At 53.2% G+C, this 19,816-nt stretch overlaps 1 protein-coding gene across 3 annotated transcripts in view; it reads right to left on the bottom strand.

Moving 5' to 3' along the window:
* MDGA1 (MAM domain containing glycosylphosphatidylinositol anchor 1) overlaps positions 1–19,816 on the bottom strand; it is a 56,985-nt gene that overhangs the window by 24,285 nt on the left and 12,884 nt on the right. For all 3 annotated transcript variants that reach the window (XM_084754011.1, XM_084754012.1, XM_084754010.1), the window contains exon 2: positions 1,326–1,465. In XM_084754011.1, coding sequence (XP_084610137.1) covers positions 1,326–1,465 — 140 coding nt within the window. The remainder of the gene's footprint in view (positions 1–1,325; positions 1,466–19,816) is intronic.

The following is a 19,816-nucleotide window of genomic DNA, read 5'->3' as shown; positions in this document are numbered from 1 at the left end:
CCCAAACTGGGTGTGGTAGCTCATGTCTGTAATGCCAGCATTACCTAAGTGCGAGCAGGAAGGTCAGAAGCTCAAAGTTATCCTTGGCTACGTGGCAAATTTGAGGCCTTGCCTAGGTTACACAAGACCTCCGTCCCCCCACCCCCATCACCCAGCCTTGGCCACCAGTGGTCACGTCATGTATGGGACACATGCAGGGAAGGCAGGTAGAGCCTGGGATGCCTGCTCTCTCGCCTCACCACATCCCACTGCAGTCATCACGTGTGACATAAACATCCACAGAAACAGAGCTGCACGGTCACTAATGCCAAACAAACCTCTGAGCCGTGATGGGGGAAGTCTATAGGTGGAAGGGGTCTTTAGAGGTTTTCCTTACACATCTGCTTATCTCAAAGCCAAAGCTTTGAAAGCTGTCTCCATTCTCCCAGATTATCGGGGTGGGGGCATGGGAGGGGGGAGAGAAAAGTATTCTGCTGTTTCAATGTCCTTCCTGGAATCCAATTGCCACCTTTGTTACTGCTATTCAAGTATTAAAGGTCACAGCAGCTTGCCAGGCAGCCAGCTCCTCCAGCCTCCTCCCCACCAATAGCCAGCTCCCACCCCCTGCCTGAACCTGAACACTTGATCTATGACAAAACTCATCTGGCATTTCCAGAGACTTGTCTTCTGCCCCGCTTCTAATTGCCTTGTGTCTTCGAACCTCCAGAGTTTGCTCCGGGCTGCCAAAAGAAGCCTGAAGTAGTTGCTGCCGGTACCATCCGCGAGGCTCCTAACCCGAAGAAGAGCGCAATGTGGCTACAGAGGGCACAGCTTCTGGACTCAAATTCTGCTTCCGCTTCCTTAAGTGCTGCGGGACCTTGGGAGTTTGCCCAGCCTCCCTGGCCTTCACTTTCTCTAAGATGTGAAGTGGGGCCTTTGGAGGAGCCAGAGAGAGTGGGGGCGGGTAGAGAGAGCGAGTGCATTGGGCAAGGGGCCTCCTTGGCATACAGTCTGCCCCCCAGCATTTCTTGAGGGTGTGTGTAAAGATGTGTCTCCTCCACAGAGATGAAGGACGAAGAGGAACAGAACATCTGGCATTCCATTTCCCCTCTCTGCTGTCAGTGTTTTCTGGTGATGGGCACCTACGGCATCCAACATTTCCCCTAAAGAGTTCATTTCCAGGCCAATCATGTTGGCCCCAGTCTTAGCTGTCCCTCCTGTGTTGCTCGCCTTGGGAGTGGAGTGTCCCCACCCTGCCCCTAGCTTCTGCTTCCTCTCAAACTCTGCCCCCAGGCGGTGGAGTGCCGGCAGGACAGGTGCCCAGCAAGGCCAATGGCCCATCTTACCTGGGGCCGAGGGTGCCCGGTCACCAGGCACTGCAGCACTAGGGTGTCGCTCTCCCGGATGGTGTAGACTCGCTCGCTGATATTGTCCTCCTTCACCACACAGGCCTGCCCTGCGTGCACGATCTGGGCCTGGGCTGGAGCTGTGGAGAGAGGAGGGAGGAGGGATAGGGAGGACTCACCGAGCTCAGTGGGGAATATGGAGGAGGGATAGGGAGGACTCACCGAGCTCAGTGGAGAAGATGGAGGAGGGATAGGGGAGAACTCACTGAGCTCAGTGGAGAGAGGACAGAGGAGGGATAGGGAGGACTCACCGAGCTCAGAGGAGAGATAGGGAGGATTCACTGAGCTCAGGGGCTAGGGCTGCTTCTCAGCGTGTGTGGGGAAAGGCCAGCCCGACTTCCCAGACTTCACCCCTGCTAGGCCAGGACTGACTCTTCCCAGGGCCCTAGCCAGAATCAGGGGACCTCAGGACTTGGGGGAAGAACATGTGACTCTATGTGTGCTCCTCAGTGAGGGACAAGTGCAGTGGGCTGTGGGGGGCGGGAGTGCTCCATATACTCTGATGTAACAGCCATGGCAGAAATGGATAAAATTCTAAAGAGACACCGTTGTCTCTCAATCTGTGCTATCAGACTCTTCAAACAAAAGATCCTGAAGAGTGGGAAGCCCGTGGGAGAAGGAAATGGAGCAGACAGAAGAGGAACCTGTGTCAGGGGAAAGATTTCATACAGCTGCAACAAAGTATCAGACCACCTGGCAGGAAGAGACCTAAGCCCAGACAAGGACAGGTCAATGGTGAGCCGGACCGCACTTCAACAGAGACTGCTTAGTGTGCGCACCCTTGGTCTTCTATTTAAACTTTGATCTTATTTCAGGACCCCTAAACATGGGCTTTGGGGGGTTTCACTGGATCTCTGTCCTTCCTCCCATTGTGGCCACATTGAGTCAATCTTTTCCCACACCCTACTCTTAATCTGTCTCTTTTAATTGGCTAATTGAGGACAGTGGCCAGACTTGACTTGGGTCACACTTTGTGACCTCCACGTTCAATGGCACTGCAGGCCAAATGGCCGTTACTCTATTAGCTTGGATTCACTGTCTTGGTAACTTCAAGTCTTGGGTGCTTTCGATGCTACACACAGCTCAGCTCTATGACACGTATGCCCCTCCCCTTGTGCTACTAACAGCTCACAGCGTTCAGGTGACCTGTGTGTGTGTGTGCGCGCACACACACACACACACACACACACACACACACACACACACACACACACACACACACACACACACACGGATAGCCATGGCTCTTCAGGCTCTCGGGCTCCCCCTAGGGACAGGTTGAGGTTAAATTTCCTAAATTCCATTTTTGCTTGGCTGCCCACCTCTTGAGACCAGGTAGGTACCTAGCAAGTCAGGTGCCTATGCACCACCCACCTCTCCCTTCTAAGCCTCTGCTTTTTCAGTTTTATTCTGCATGTGTATGTGTATGCTGTTGCGAGTGTGTGAATGTGTGTGAGAATATATGTGAACATGTGTGCCCATGTGTGTGGAAGCTGAAGTTGATGTTAGCAGGCTTCCTCAGTCACTCCCCACTTTACTCATCAAATCAGGGTCTCTCAAGTAAGCCCAGATCTTTCTCAAACAGCTAACTAGCTGGCCTGCTTGCTCCAGAAATCCTGCTCCTCCACCTTTCAAACAAGCACTGGGATTAACGGCGGGCTGGCACACCCACCTGGTATTTACATGGGCTCTGGAGATCCAAATTCCAGTCCTACGCGTAAAGCAAGGGCTTTATCCACTAAGCCTTCTCTCTCCCCAGCCCCCTCGGCCTCTCTCCCAGCGCCAAATCGTTTGTTCATATTGTCGCCAAGCTGGTGTAGCTTCTCATCCAAGGAACAGAGTTTTGATGGGAGCTGCCTAGGAGCCCTCCAAAAGACTGTGGCTCCATTCTACCCAGGATCCAAAGGAGTAAGCCAAGCGTTTACCAGAGGCTGGTGGGGTACAGGAGAAAACTGACTGCTCCCCTCCTCCTCCTAACACAAACCGCCCCCACCCACCAGTGCCTGGGCTCCAAAAAGAAGGGAAGGTCCCAGCTTCACACGTGCTTGCTCACCACTGGGAGGGCAGGGATTAGGCGAGCAAATGCAGATACAAAGTACATGGCGGCTTGCCAGCATCCTGTATCCAGCGTCCACACGTCAGATCGTGTCTGTCGGGTTTAGGATCACGGTCAGTAGGCCTTGTCTTGGTCCCCTCACAAGGCTCCATGCTGAGGAGTGATTTCACGGGGTGCCTGGTGAGACTGTGCAAAGTGTGGTCCTGGGAGGCTCCGTGGAAGAGCTGCATTTGCCTCAGACTTCAAAGCACAAAGAAGACCCGTGCAGTTGGCTGGAGCTGAGTTCCACATCGCATGTCCACCCAAGAAGAACAGCAGTGGTGTCTGGACCTCACTTTACCCGCCTTTGAAATGGGGGTGCAGCCAACTCCTCGAACTGACACGGTGGGGGCATGAACACTAGGAGTAAAAACGTAGATCTGCCACGGGTTCCAAAGGAGTGCCCGTCACCAACACTGATGGGACAAATATGCTCTAACCGGAGTACTGTGCCAAAAGGGAACTGGCCAGCAGGTCAAGACATTGTTCGAAACAGGGTCTCTCCAAGCCCAGGCTGGCTTCCAGTACACTCTGTGGCAAAGGTGGACTAGGCTCCTGATCCTCCTGCCTCTAGCTTCTAAGTTCTGGGATAATAGACATGTGCCATCGATCCCAGGTAGGCTGGAAGAATTTGTGGCACAGCCACCGGGCACGACGCTGGCCATGCCTAACGAGGTAAAGCTCGTACAGTGTCCAGGTGGCCGTCCTGACTGCACGGCTGTCACAGAACACTGAACCTGGGCTGAGCAGTTAAAAGATAAGCTGTGTGTCTTTGGGCAATTGGAGTCATCTCTCTGAGCCCGCTTCCCCACCGGTGAGAGGGCAGCAGATTGATGAGCGCTGAGGTCTTTTCAACTCGCTATTGATTTTGTAATCAGCGCACGGGGCTGCCTGTATAAAATGCACGCCACACTCCAGGGACTGGGCCTGTCACTGTCAGCGTGCCATAAAAATGCACCATACACAGAAGAGATAGGCATCTTTGGCCCAGGTCCCCAGGAAACCTCATCAAGCAACAAGCTACCAAGAGATGTCATGCGTGCTGGCTGCTGATAAGGCCAGGAGGCTGTATGGATGCTTGCAGGAAGCCCGGGGTGCCTCTTGACAAGGAAGACACCGGTTGAACAGGCTTCAATGGAAAGATAAGCTATAATCTTGGACGCTGTGGCTTGCCCACAGCAAGACAGTGTTGTAATGACGGAAGCTTTGGTGGCTGATAAGGAGTGATAGAAAAGAGCTACAAAGCTGCGTAGGCTCTGGGCATGGCGAGCCTGGGCCAGGGTGCGGGGGGTGGAGGGGGGTGGCTGGCCAGCAGACACAGGCAGCTCCTGTAGTGTCCACACTGGAGGCGGGCAGGGAACGGCCATCCCAGATGACATCATTAAAATCGCCCGCCTCTGGTGCCCACCTTTAATCCCAGGGCTCAGGGAGGCAGAGGCGGGTGGATCGCTACGAGTTTGAGGCCAGACTGGTCTATAGAGCGAGTCCAGGCCAGCCAAGGTTACACAGAGAGACCCTGTCTCGAAAAAAAATAAAAAGGATTGGCCATCTCTTTCTTTGGCTGTCATTGGCTATTAAGATCTGACTGTAACATGGCAGTTATGAATGCTAAACGTGTGTGTGCCCCATGATCACCTGGTCCCTCCTTTGGGGATGGATGCAACAGAAACGAGCACGCATAGCAATCACGTGATAGGTCCAAGCCTTCCCCAAGGGCTGGAGAGGCGCCTCGGTGCCTTAAGAGCTAGCCCTACTCTTGCAGAGGACCTGAGTGCAGTTCCCAGCACCCACATGCACATACTGCCCCCTAAACACACATCCACATAACTGCAAATAAACCTTTACGAAAAGGGAGGGAGGAGGATCCCTCTGAGTGGCTTTTCTCCTAATAACAAAAACTCAGAATCAACTCATGTACCCGTCGAGAGTGGTAGAGGTGAACCCAGGGTGGTGACGCGTGCGCTTGTATGTGGGGAGGCATAGATAGTCAGAGCCTTGTGAGTTCGAGGCCAGCCTGGTCTACATAGAAAGTTCTATGCCAGCCAGGACTACACAGTGAGAGTCGGCCTCAAAACAAAAAGCAAAACCAACCAAAACAAACAAACAAAAACCAAACAAACCAAAACAACAGAAGGCAGGGTCTTTTGGCTACATACTGCGGGCTTGCTGGCCACACAGCATCCGGGGCTGCCTCCCGTCTCTGCTGCCCTTCTCCCAGTAAGGGCACACTGGCATCATTCGTAATTGTACCTCAGTTTTACACGGGTTCTCAGGATCCAACCCATCAGGGCTTGCAGAGCGCGCGTTTTACTCACTGAGGCACCTCCTCGGCCCACGCTGGCATCATCAGCCAAACGATGGCGATGAAGGACAGTGAGGCCCACGGCGCGGGTCCTCCCAGGCGCGATTTGAGAGAACCCAGACACAAAGGTGTCTATAATGCATGACTCCATTTGTTCAAAATTCAGGACCGTGACAGCTAACCTCGTAGCGGCAGAGGCTTGGCAGTGACTCCCTTGGGCGGACAGGGTCTTATTAACTGGGAGGAAATACCAGAATGTGCCGGGGGAGGTGGGACGGAGGACACCTCCATCCGAGTGCGGTTCAATGGTGGCCAGGTCCACATGTCCAGGTGTCTGTTTGGAGGTTCACCCTGTCTGTCATACTTTGGATATGACATGCCCCTCCCCAAGAGGCTCGTGTGCCGGAAGCTTGGTCCCCAGCTATGGTGAGAGATGAGGGTATGAGGGCGCTAACTCACTCAAAGGCCTTTGACAGGGCAGGCTCAGGCTGTAGCTCAATATACAGGGTGCTTGCTTGGCACACATGGGGCCCTGGATTTGATGCCAGGCCCTGCACACAGCCAGGCACGATGACACACGTTCGTAGTCTGAGTGTTTGGGAGGCTGAAGCAGGCGGATCCCTTCAAGGTCATTCTTGGCTAGATTTTGAGGCTAGCCTGGGCTATGTGAGATCCTGTATCAACGGGAAGCTGTGTATGGCTGAATACATCCATCCGTCAGGAAAGTGCCTGCCTTGCACTTGTGAGGATTTGAGTTTAGTCCCCAGCACTAATGTTTTGGGGTTTGCTTTTTGTTTTTTGAGGTGTTTGTTTGTTTTGAGACAGGGTTTCTCTATGTAACAGAGCCCTGGCTGTTCTAGACTCACTTTGTAGACCAGGCTGGCCTCGAACTCACAGAGGTCTGCCTGCCTCTGCCTCCCAAGTGATGAGATTAAAGGTGTGCACCACCACGTCCGGCTTTGTTTTTGCTTTGGTTTTTGGTTTTTGGTTTTTTGCGACAGGGTTTCTCTGTGTAGCCTTGGCTGTCCTGGACTTGCTCTGTAGACCAGGCTGGCCTCGAACTCAGAGGGATCCGCCTGCCTCTGCCTCCCGAGTGCTGGGATTAAAGGCGTGCGCCACCACCGCCCAGCTCATTTTTTGTTTGTTTGTTTGTTTTGTTTTGTTTTTAACAAAACAAAAAACCTTGGCAAGGTGACCATGAACCAAAGCAAACCCCTCTTTTCAACTCTTAGATTTTCTCCGGTGTTTTGTCACAGTGACTAACATACTAAGTTATACTTCAATTCAAGAAACAATAAAAAAAAACATTCATTTGCTCAACTCCGCTGGCACTGATTACTGTAATTATCCCAGAGAACCCAGAACCACCTGCAGTCCCCACCCCTACCCCCAGCATCAGAGGTGGTGGTGCAGCCATTTCATGGGAATTGAACCATCTCCTTCCCAGAGGGAGGAGAGAGACTGCAGCCGGTTATCAAGCAGTCAAAAGGGCTTGGGGTTCCCAAGGCAAGGGTCCAGGGGCAGGAAGAGCTGCTGGAGAGAAGAGTCCGGTGGAGCTCCAGGGATGCCCCAGCCTTTGAGTCACCCAGGCTCCCAGGCTCCTGTAAGTGACCATCATAAACTCGGTTTGACCAGGTGCTTTATGTGGGTGCACAGACATCCACTTACATCTCCTGAGGAAAAGTCACGTGTTAAGAGTTGATTTGAGCCGGGCAGTGGTAATCCCAGCACTTAAGAGGCAGAGGCAAGCGGATCTCTGAGTTCGAGGCCAGCCTGTACTACAAAGTGAGTTCCAGAACAGCCAGGACTACACGGTGAAACTCTGTCTTGAAAAATCGAAAAGAAAAAGAATTGATTTGGTTCTAGCCTTACATTTTCTTCCTGGTGTCACATCTCTAGTGTCCCCTCACCTGGGCATGTCACTATGTGCACTGCCCTCCACAGGTCACTACCAGACTCTCTCTCTCTCTCTCTCTCTCTCTCTCTCTCTCTCTCTCTCTCTCTCAGTGTTGATGTTTTTTGTCCCTGACTCTACTTCTCCTCAGCCCCCAGCTCTGCCTGTCCTGGGAAGCCTCCAGGAGCAGCATCAGCATCGGCTGCTTCAAAAGGCCACCAGCAGGGCCTGTCACAAACCCTTCTTCCATCTGCCCAACAACAAACGCTCAGAGTCTATGCCTGCTGGGTGCTGCTGGAGAGACTGTCACCAAAAGTAAACAGGACTCACCCTCAAAGGAAATGATCAAGCAGGGAGGCCAAGAGGACCGAGGTTGCTTCAGGGAGTTCAGTGAAAGCTCCAGCACAGGGGGATGTGACAGACTAGGGAGGGGAGCCAAATTCTGATGCCACTGGGGTCTAGAACTAATGTCCAGGTCTGTTACCCACCTGCTGGGCAACACTGCTCAAGTTTCCTAACCATTCCCGGAGCCTTAGCCTCTTGGCTTGTAAATGAGAAGGCCGACGTCCCTCAGAACCAGCATGAGTGTTCCAAGCAATATATGTAAAACACTGGCCCAGATAACGCAAGCTCTCAAGATGAGTGACGGCTCCCCAGGTGATGAAACGGGAGCAAGAAGAGGGGCAGGAGACCGACCACTGTGGTCCTCTTCCATCCCTGTGCGGAAGCACCCAGAGCAGACATCAGACTGGAAAAGATGTCTCATGAGTACACTAGAAATTCATGCTGGGGGTCACGCAGGGAGTGAGGGGCTATGGGTGTTGTTCTGAGCACCCCCCTCTCAAGTACAGTGCCCTTCAAGCCTCAGGAGCCTTGGTCTTCTTAAAAAAAAAAAAAAAGGCCAGGCGTGGTGGCACACGCCTTTAATCCCAGCACTCAGGAGGCAGAGGCAGGTGGATCGCTGTGAGTTCAAGGCCAGCCTGGTCTACAAAGCAAGTCCAGGACAGCCAAGGCTACACAGAGAGACCCTGTCTCAAAAAACCAAAAAAAAAAAAAAAAAAACCAAACAAAAAAAACAACAACAAAAAACCAACCAAGCAAACAAACAAACAAAAAACCAAAAAAAACCAAAACCAAAACAAAGAAAAAAAACCACAGCAGCTGGGAGGAATGCATAAGTAAACCCAAGTGAGTGTTTAAAACATCTGGGGAGATGGCTCAGAGAGTAAGAGCGCTTGCTGTGTAAGCATGAGGACCTGAGTTCAAATCCCCAGCTCCCTTGTAAAGCCCTAGAGCCTGACCTCAGTATGAGGGGCTGATGGGGGCGGGGGTGCAGACGACACAACATGGCAAGAGGATTGCTGGGGCTTGCTAGCTGCCAGCATAGCTCCAAGCCCAGACACCCTTATCTTAATCGGTAAGGTGGGAACTAACAGAACAGGACGTCTAACACTCTCCTCTGCCTCCCACAAGCACGCTCAGAGGAACACGCATCCTTGTGCATATGTCACACATGTGTATCATGCTCACACACACATAAGCATGCATGCACACACTAGATAAATAAGTTAAATGGTACGCAGCAAGCCACCTAACCATGGGCCGCTTCTCTGAGGGGCCCCTCAAGCCTCAGGAGGCAAACGTGAGCTCTCAGGCACTCGCTTCTCCATGAGGTGGTGGTAAACATCTGAGTGAAAGCCCTGCCACCCCTGCTAACCATGCTCAGCAGTGGCAGGGTCCCCGTGGGCCTTGTATATGCTCATGTTCCTTATCTCTGATTCAAGACAGAAAGGGCAAGTCAATATTTAGCCTCCTTCACGAATAGGGAAACTGAGGCACAGAAAAGAAAACACCTTGATTGAGTCACTCCCTGGAACCATGGCAGAGCTGGGACCCAGACTCTGTTTTTCTCCCTGATACCTTGCGACTCTGTTCACCATCCTGTGGCATTCCCCCCCCCCAAACTTAGTTTCCCCAGGAGGCCACCAGCTGTGACTGGAGGCCAGTGGAGAGTCAGAGAGGGACTTCTGTAAGCTGGGGAGCTGGGCCATAGCTCAGGTCTCCCCACGCCCTCACCACAATAACATACTAGGGAGCACATTCATTCTGCAGTGGACTAAAGAGTGTGTCATCTCATGTATGACCTCATCTGTTCCCATTTCTCAGAGGAGAAAAAGGGGGCTCGGCAAGCTGAAGTAAACCCCGCAAACCGCTCTAGTCTAGAAACCACAACACTTCCTGGATTTCATTTGCTTGGTGCCCAGCACAGTGCTAAGGACTGGGCTCAGGACACCGTCTCCGGGCAGGTCATATGGGCAGCATCCTTCACTGCCGTCCCTCCCTCGCCCAGACCCCTCTTGCCCTCCCACCTCTGGGTTCGAACATGTTTATTGATCCTTTTATGCACGTAATGTAAACGGACACTTAGTAACTTAGTGGAGTTAACGGTGCTGAAATATTAACAAGCTCTTCTCCCTTAATTAGGTTCTCGGAGAATGGCGGCCAAGGACTTTAGGAGAAGGCTTCCTGGGGCAGGCGACAGCCAGCCCTCCCGAACCATCTTTTGCCAGGGTTGATTCTCGGAGCCCCGCGGTAGCCCACGGGTTATCAGACACGGGCCTTCCAGGGAAATGAGCCTTGTCCTCGATGCTCTCCAAAATGGGACTGACCTAGCCTTCATGTAGCCCAGCTATCTACACAGCTGCCAGAAGCCTGTCCCCTGTGCAGTGCCAGCCAGGGGTGACCCAGGAGACTTTCTGGGAGCCTGCTGAGGAGACTAGAGGCACCTCCAGGTCCTTGCTGGGAGAATCAGTTTGAAGCAATCCCTTCTCTCCCCGCCCTTCCTCTCTAGCCTGACCTGACAGCAAGCCATCAGAAAAACTCCAGCAGTTTGGCCCCATCCACCTCTGCTCGTCTTCTCTGAGCCCAGTCACCCCAAGGCCACGCTCACTGCTCTCCAATCCTCCCTCTCCCCTCCTGAGCTCCCAAGCTCTCTCCTAGGGCACAGACAACCACCGCTGAATTTTCCACTTATGCGTTGTTTGGTTCTGTAACATGTCTTGAGCCTCCATCCACAGTGAGCGAGCTCTGCCCTCAGAACCTGGGATGCAGAGCCTCGTAAGATGGGAAGTCTCCTGCGTGAAGAGTCTTGGGGGCCTCTTCAGCTCAGACCACGGTAGAAATCTGCTCCCCAGCCCAAGGCCTTTTGTGCTGATCAAAACCAAACCCACAGCACGGAAGGAATAGCTCAGCCAGTGAAGGACTTGCCTTGCAAGCACAATGACCTGAGGTCCACCCCCAGCCTCCGTGTAAAAAGCCAGAGCATGGTGGTGAGATTGCTGAGGAGAGAGAGGCAGGCAGGTCCCTGGGGCTTGCTGGCCAGCCTTGCCAAATCAGTGAGCTGCTGCCCAGTGAGAGACTACGTCTCAAAAACAGAAACAAGACAACAAAAACTGAGGTGGACGGCTCCTGAGTAACAACACCCAAAGTTGACACCTCTAGCCTAGACACACACACACACACACACACACACACACACACACACACACACACACACAAAGTAAAAAATAAAAGGCCAATCACACATCTAGCCAAGCTCCCCCTCCTGCTACAAGGATCCCTCACATCTAAGTGAAAGAGTACCACTGCTGAGCAAGGGGCGGGTCCATAGCTAAGCAGCCTGCTGTTCCATCACCAGCTTTGATCCCTGAAACAAGCCGGTTTCTACATCAGCAGATGCACAGACTCTTAGTAGAGCCAGAGGCTTCTAGAAGAGGCTGGTCCTCTTATCAACCCATCTCTCTGAAAGTGGTGGCCTCCTTGTCTGTGCCCAAGTCCCTAAGAATGTTCTACGCCTCTCAGCACATCTGTGCTTCATCGGAAGGCATACAAGCAGGAGGTGGGCCAGGCAAAGCTCGTATTTGTCAACTGCCAGTCAGCAGCCATCAAGGCTCTGGGAAGACTCCTTGGGCAACTGGGGAAGACCTCACATGAGAACCTGTAGGCTCCTATGGATGCAGGGAAAACAGTCCAAGCTTGGGACAAAGGACAGCAGTAGACAGCACAGGGCAGTCACTCAGGGAAGAGAAAGTGGGAAAGCCCCAACCTCAGGCAGGAGCCTGCTAGGCTGGGGCTGTGAGTCCTGGGCCACATAAGGTGGGTCTGAGGGACTAAGGCAGGACTGTATCTTGGACTTCACAGTCACATGAGCTTGGGCAAGTTCATAAACTTCTGAGCCTCAGTTTCTTTATCCTTAAGATGTGGAACACAGGCTGGAGAGATGGCTCAGAGGTTAAGAGCACTGTCCGTTCTTCCAAAGGTCCTGAGTTCAATTTCCAGCAACCACATGGTGGCTCACAACCATCTGTAATGAGATCTGGTGTCTTCTTCCTGTGTGCAGGCACACATGTGGGCAGAATACTGTATAAATAAATAAATAAATCTTAAAAAAAAAAAAAGACATGGAACACTAGCTGGGTGGTAGTGGCACACATCTTTAATCCCAGCACTCGGGAGGCAGAGGCAGGCAGATCTCTGTGAGTTGGAGGCCAGCCTGGTCTACAAAGCGAGTTCAGGACAGCCAAGGCTATACAGAGAAACCCTGTCTTGGGGGTGAAAAAAAGACATGGGACACTGTTTGTCACACTCTGCCAGGGACAACTTTCACTTGAAGATTGAGTGTTGGGAACTAAGTGCCTGGTGGGCGCTTGTTTCCATTTCCAGATGGTAGCAGAGCCCAAGGCCATCTGGGAACCAGTCCTGAGGTTCCACAAGGGGAGGCAGTAGAGCTGAAGGGGGGCTTCTTTAGCAGGCTACTAAAACCAGAGCAGCAAGAGAGGCTGAGCCTGGTCACCGGTGAATGCGCAAAGGGCGCCTGACAGGCACTCTAGAAGAATAGACAAAGCCAGGCAGAATAAACCAGACCCATACTGTGGCCTAGATATTCCAGTGTGGACCCTCACAGCCCCCTGAGAGGCTGCTAGCTCTATAAGCCTGGGACATAGGTCCTGGAGACCAGGCATCTTCTGCTGTACCATATTCAGGGTCCCATCTTAGAAGACAGAGCCTGGCTCTGGCTCTGACACCAAGACCCAAGAATATAAAAGGCTAAACAGGGCTCCATCTGAGCCCATGGATCCAATACCCAACCCCAGAGCAAAGGGTTTTGGGGGGCATCTGGGACCCTGAGCCCTCAGACAAAGTGTGGAGGTGGCAGTTAAGTGGCAACCCTTTCCATCGAATTTGCTGGAACTGGGGGTTGAAGGGAGGCTCCGTGCTAGCTCTTCGCTTGACTGAACCCCCACAAAATAATATTAGGCTCACAGTATCTTGCTAAATGCAACATCTAGCAAAGTGCTGTGAAAACTGCAAAGCCTGGCGCAGATCTACGCTTGTTGTGATCGTTAGGTGCTGAGAGGTCCAAACACGGCCTTGGGATGTGAAAAGTCAGAAATTAAAAAGCCTGAGACCGTACATCTATTAAACCGGAGCAGACAAACACACACAGAAAAAAAAAAAAACCCAACCAGATTCACGTAGCTAGGCTGTGCACAAGCCTATCCAGCTGCCTCAGCGCCAGGAGCTAAACTTTGGGGAAGCCGCCTCTGAAGAAATTATTTCAAAGGGGTAAAAAAAAATCACTCACATAAGGATATTCATGGTGGAGTTATTCAAGAGAAAGGCAAATTGGCACCTGCCCGGGAGCAGCTACAGAGAAACGGTGACCCAAGCCCGGCCCATCAATGCAGAGGGTGCTACCTGCCCATTAAAGTGGCAGGTCTGAAGGCTCTGTCAATAGCGGGAGACGTGTGCGGGAGATAAAGTCAGCAGCAAGAGCCCAAGGAAAGACTGTTTACAGCTATGTAAAAATGTATCGACAGGTATGGGCAGAGAGCTCGAATGAATGGTTAATGTTTGATGGGCACGGGGGCCGGCTGCTTCCTGTGAAGTTGTTTAAGTGGTTGATAATAACAATAACAACACCAAGAGCAAAATCAATCTTGCAGCCGGGGAGCTGGCAGGGCCCCAACTCCTAGAATGGAAGAAGAAAGAGAAGAGGAAAGGGAGGGAGGATGCAAGCCTGGAGGTCCCTTCCCCTCACCGCGGGTTGCTTTGAGCGCCCCGTGGAGCTCCCACTCTTAGGACGCTGTGAGTCAACTTCAGGGAGGAACCACGGGCATCCTTGCCCCAGCCTTCCTGAGACGGCCTGCGTGTGGAGCCACCGGTGTGTCCCCGTCGGCCAGGATGTCACCCTAGGTACATGGGGCCATGGAAAGGTTTACTCTGAGGTTACACTAACTTCTCACAGCTCTCCAGACACCAGCCTCTGAAGCCAGCACCCCCACACGAGCCGGACACAGTATCCCATGGGGACCACCTACCCTTTGGGAAGCTGGGAGTCACCTGTGACCTCTCTTTCTCCTGTATTCCACACACAACCCACTAGTGAGCCTTGCCAGCTCTGTCTTCTAGGGCTTTTCTCCTGTATGCCACCACCCCGTTCTTGGTCCCTACCATCAGCTCTGCCTAGAAGGTTACGGCAGCCTCCTGACAGGTCTGCCTAGCGTCCTCCTGCAGCAGTAGCAGCAACCTTTACCTACACTCCCCTTTCTTTCCCTCACCCTCTGCCGTGTATCACTTAAACCTAAGCAATGCATCCAACAAACAGCTGTATCGGGGTCTTTCCTCGAAGCCGTGACCAATTACCTGACCAGCACTTTACGGGAGGAAGGGCTTATTGTGTCTCGTGGCCCATTTTGGCAAGGCAGTCACAGGGATGGTAGGGGCATGAGGCGGCTGCAGGTCACGCTGAACCTGCAGTCCAAACAGAGAGCGTTTCTCGCTTTCTCCTTTTCCTTCACTCAGGATCCCGGCCCGTAAGTTAGTCCTGCCTGTCTTCAGGCTGGGTCTTCCCTCCTCAGTTAAACCTTTCTGGAACTATCTTCACTGACACACCAGAGGTATGGCTCCTAGATGATTCAGTGTCGTCAGCTGACAGTGAAGATCGGCCACCGTGCCTGCCTCGCCCAGTCATCTGCTCCCTGTCACGCCACATGCTACTTTCCCCCAGCCCAGCCAACAGGTCCCACTCTCACCCATTGCTCTGCTTGGGTAACATCTCCAGTTCTCCAGAGCTCTCTCCAGCACGCCTTCCCCAGGGCACCCCACTTACAGCCACGCCCCTCCCTTACTTTGTGGGTTAAAAAAAAAGGCTCAAGGCGGGTGGTTGCTGGAGAGATGGCTCAGCAGCTAAGAGCATTTGATGATCGATACCTTAAAGAGGACCCAAGTTCAAGTCTCAGTACCCATATCAGGTAGCCCACAACTGCTTAGAACTTCAGTTCCAGGGGATCTGACGCCCTCTTCTGGCCACTGTGCGCGCGCGCGTGCGCGCACACGCACACACACACACACACACACACACACAAGGGGGTGGGGGGGAACATACACATGATATTTTAAAAAGAAATAAAGCCCATCCACATCCAGCCATTTTTTTTTTGTTCTTTCTCTGTGTCCCTTCAAAGCAAACATTCCTGGGGAGGGAACATATGTTAACTCTCTAAAAGGACATGCCATTTTCTTCCAAGAGTCAAAAAAACCCAAAGTCTGGGAATGTATCCTCTTTAGCATCCAGTATTTATAAAATCAGGAAATAGAATAGCTGCCCTTATCCTTAAGCATGCTCTTATTAGTTGCTTCTCCAACCCCCCCGTTACTAAAAGGTTTCTCTTCCCTTTTTCTTTGGCTGTAAATGGCACAAACTGTGGGATTTGATTATAATGTTATGACCAAGAACAACCTGTAAATGGCTGGGTGGGCAATGGGTGAGGAGCTTGCTCCCGAGGGCTGAGGGCTCCGCAGGGGAAGGCTGTGGATGTAACACGAGAGGGGGCTAGAATTCAGGAAGGAAAGGTGAAGCGTGGCATCCACAGGGAAATGGAAATGGCTGGTGAAGAACAGGGATGCTGCGGGTTGTGTGTGGGGGTGCGGATGGCAGCCTTTCAGCTTTCACCTTTCTGCTTTCCCACAGCCTTAGGCTCATCCTCTTCCTCCCCAGTGCTGTGTCACCTGCCTGTCTGTACACAGAGCATGCCACGCCACTCCTCTGGTGACATGGTGTGTGACACAGCGGGCACTGTGCCTGCTTTCTGTGTTCTCTCTCCACATCTCTGCCGTTAAGCCTCTTTGGACCAGGCTCTGGAATAAGAACACGCCGGTTAACACACACCGAGTCTTCTCAGAGGCGAGGAAACTGAGGCACAGGGGGAAAGTAAATCCTGCCTGAGTTTTCACGTGGCTGAGGCAGGACTAGAACCCAGGATCCATTCTAGAAGATTCTGCTGTTTCCCTCCGCCCCTCCCCCAAGCTGCCCCACCCAACAGCCCCTGAGCAAAAGAGACAGCACTCACCCACTGTGGTATATTTAGTTAAGTGATGCTGAAATTAAACCCTGGTGGTGTCACCTGAGCCTGGCAAGTCATGTGCAACAGCTGACCTCAGAGCCGCGAGCGCTGATACCTCAGTGTGAAGCTCTTCTCCCATCATGCCCTCCCTGGGGCTCTGTAGCAAGGAAGGAAGCCGTGAAGGAAGGAGGGGACCTCCATGCATGTGGGGCCACTTGGCCAACCCTTTGCAGAAGCCTCCTCTCTGGTTGCCATGGCAGCACTTCCTGAGAGGCCTGGGGGTGGGGGCTGTGTATGGAGACCCCGGAGAAGGGGCTGCAAGGGTCTTAGTCCCGTGGCTTCAATCATCAGGGTCTCCCCAGTAGGAAGAAAGAAGCTGCTCTCTGGGGAGGGAGGCAGGGGACGTGGGACGGACCAGGCAGAAGGACAGCAGAGGGGACAAAGTATGCACAAAAGCAAAAGGAACAACAGCAAGAAAATGAGGCAGAAGTGGGAATTCAATTTCTCTGCCCCAGTGACCAGAAAACAGTAGGCTCTCTCTCTCTCTCTCTCTCTCTCTCTCTCTCTCTCTCTCTCTCTCTCTCTTGAGATAGGGGCTCAGGTAGCCCAGGCTGGCCTTGAACTCACTAAGTAGCCAAGGGTGACACTGACCTCCTGGACCTACTGCTTCTACCCCCCTAGTGGGGAAATCACAGGGGTGCCCACCCACCCAGTTTAATGTAGTGTGGGGGAGGTCTAACCAGCAACTGATGCACGCTAGGCGAGCACTCCATCGGCTGCGCTGCATCCCCGGCCCTGGAGGCAGGTGTTACTCAAGGTGCTTGAAAGAGACTCCCTGACTAGGCCACCAGCAAAACGTTTGCTTTGACCAGCCTCAAAGTAGGAGCCTGAGTTATGGAAGCAGATGCCCAGGAGCCCTAAGGTGCTGGCTCCCCTTTGAGCCACGGCTGTCTTCATCCAGTTGCCCACTGAGTTCCAGAAGGCAGCCCCTTCTCCTCCCCGGCTTTCTGCTTGGCCCAGCTGGGGGCACTGTGGTCCTGCACCAGCCCAGACTCTTTGCTGGCAAGGGTGCCCTGGGTGAGCACACACCTGGCACAGGGCCCGGTGCCTGAGAATGAAGCTCTGGCGGGTGGCTTTGTGTTTTGTGAAAACCAAACCCACAACCAGGCCCGGCAGCCAAGCAAAGCATGCTGGGAAGGCTGGCAGGCCTCCCTTCAAGGTCCCTCCCCAGAACTCCCCAACCCACCCCCGCCCCAAGAGCTACGGGTGGCACCAGCTGCCACCCAGGCTGGCACAGGAGACCCAGTGGACAAGGCCTGGGTCCAGCTCTGGCCTCCCAGCCTGACCCTCTTCTCCCTGGAATAAATTGGAATAGAAATGAGAGGGAATTGCTCTCCTCTGTTTGAACAAATTGCTATGGATCCCTCCCTGTCTCAGGTCAGGGCTCGCAATGGGGGATATTTTCACTTGCCGACTGCTAATAGACTTGGGAGAAGCTGCTGGATCGATTGCGGCCGGGAAAATTAGCCATGAGCTCTGGGCCAGCCTCGGCCTGCCCCTGCCCCTGCCCCCTACCCCAGGCCTCCTGGTAGGGGAGAGGAGGGGGCCCTGGCCCAGCAGGGACCAGAGCCAGGAACAGACAGATTGAACCCAAGGTGCTGAGGCTGAGCCTGGTAACTGCCAGGAACCACAATCTGTTGGAAGAGCGGGGGACAAAGGTAGCTGCTCAGAATCCCCAGGGAGGTCCCCGGGGCACACACAGTACACACACGCATTCATCTGTGTCTGTACACCTACTCACACATGCCAGCCAGATTTTCATGAGCACGAGAGACAGATAAGAGGCCCTGTCTTGTGTGAGGTAGCAAGAGCCGTCAGGGTCCACAGTGGGAAACACTTGCCAAATCTCATGTTTGCCTCCAACAGAGTGAGGAAGGGAGACGGCCAGCTCCTCCTGTCCCTGCTCCCAGTGAGCTCTCCACCTGCTTCCTCAGAGCCACATAGAGGTGTTCTGATTAGGGGACTCTGGAGCCAGCATCTACTGGCCCCACCATGGGCCTAGTGCCAAGGACTACGTTGTCTGGAGAAGCTAAGAGAAGGCAAGGTGGGGCTTGCCTTAGTTTCTGAATGTCCCAGGAATGAGGTGGTTTGAAAAGCCACTCAGGCCTGCTGGCTATCCTGCCAGGTCACACACCACACACACACACACACACACACACACACACACACACACACACACTCACACACACACACACACACTCACACTCACACACACTCACACACTCACACACACACACACACACACACACACACACACGCCCCTCAGTCAATGTGAGCACAGGTCTGAGGAGACAGAGCAAAGCCACCAGCTTACACCTGGCCACTGGTTTCTGCTTCCAAAGGTGGCGTTTACATAGTAGAGCAGGTCACCTGCCAGCCCTCAGCCTCTAACCTCCTGTGGATCTGAGTTTGGTCTAGCACTTGCCGTGTGACACACAGCTGGTACTCACTAAGTGCTGAATTCATCTCAAGTCCCAGTTGGAAGCATCCCAAAAGGTCAGAGATGCTCCCTTGCGGTCCCTGTAGACGATCCAGCTGTTCAAGGCTGGGGAGCAGCAAACTCCTCCAGGCTACAGGCAGAATTCCAGAGTCCTCAAACCGGCCTGCAGGGCAAGGTGCTCGGCCCACTGGCCCACTTTGACTAACTGAATTCTTCAGAGCTAGGATCCACTCACAGCATTGCCCAAACTACCCTGGAGATTCCTGCTTGTTCCTGCTACTCCCTAATCCTGTCCCCCCATCCTCCAGAAAGATCTAGAACAGTGGTTCTCAACCTGTGGGTCTCGACCCTTCTCACAGGGGTCACCTAAGACCACCCGCCTATCAGACACTTACATCATGACTTGTAACAGTAGCAAAACCGCAGCTATGAAGTAGCAACGAAAACAATTTTATGGTTGGGGGTCAACTTAACATGAGTAACTGTATGAAAGGGTCACAGCTTTAGGGAGGTTGAAAGCCGCTGTTCTAGCTGTTCTACGGGGAAACCCACACACTGGGATTTTCTGAGCAGCTTGCTCTGTAGAGGGGCTTGCACGGAGGGCCCACCAGCTCTGCAAATCAGCCTGGCTCCATCCAGAAAGACCAGGCTGAGGAGTGGTACCTGCTGTCAGTCAGTGCCTTGCAATCCTCTAGCCATTTCAGTGGCCGTCCACCTAGCACCTGCCATCCTGTGGAGCTTGACACCACCCCGGCCACCACAGCCGAAGTTGCTGTGCGCCCGGTGAGATCAGAGGTCGGAATTCACAAGCATCGTCCTACGGTGGGGGAGCAGCTTGGCCAACAGAGGAAGCAGGGATGGGTGTGTCTCCACCCTAGGAGCAGAGGCAGATGTGAACCAGAGCCGGTCAGAAGGACACAGGGCAACCGGTTTAATCAGGCTTCTCAAGGAGGAAGGGGAAGGGTCCCTTGATTCTATAGTTCTCTCTTCTTCTCAACCCAGGCGACCCAAGACCACAGCTCCAAGGGAGTTTATAGTCTATGGTGTCCGCCCACAACACTAAGCACTATGGCGGTAACCCAGAGTTCACACTGTACCTAACCAAACATCGGTAACCCCTGGATAACCCCACTCCTGAACCATCTGCTATTTAGGTCTGGACTATAGCTTCCAGGCCTTCCATGCTGGAGGTGGCACTGTCCCCTTCTGGCTGGTCCTTAACTGCAGGGCAGATC

The sequence above is a fragment of the Acomys minous genome (genome assembly GCF_964271855.1).
Source record: "Acomys minous genome assembly, chromosome: 13".
Classification (NCBI taxonomy): Eukaryota; Metazoa; Chordata; class Mammalia; order Rodentia; family Muridae; genus Acomys; species Acomys minous.
The sequence above is the reverse complement of the archived record's forward strand: the minus strand, read 5'-3'. Positions and strand labels throughout refer to the sequence as shown.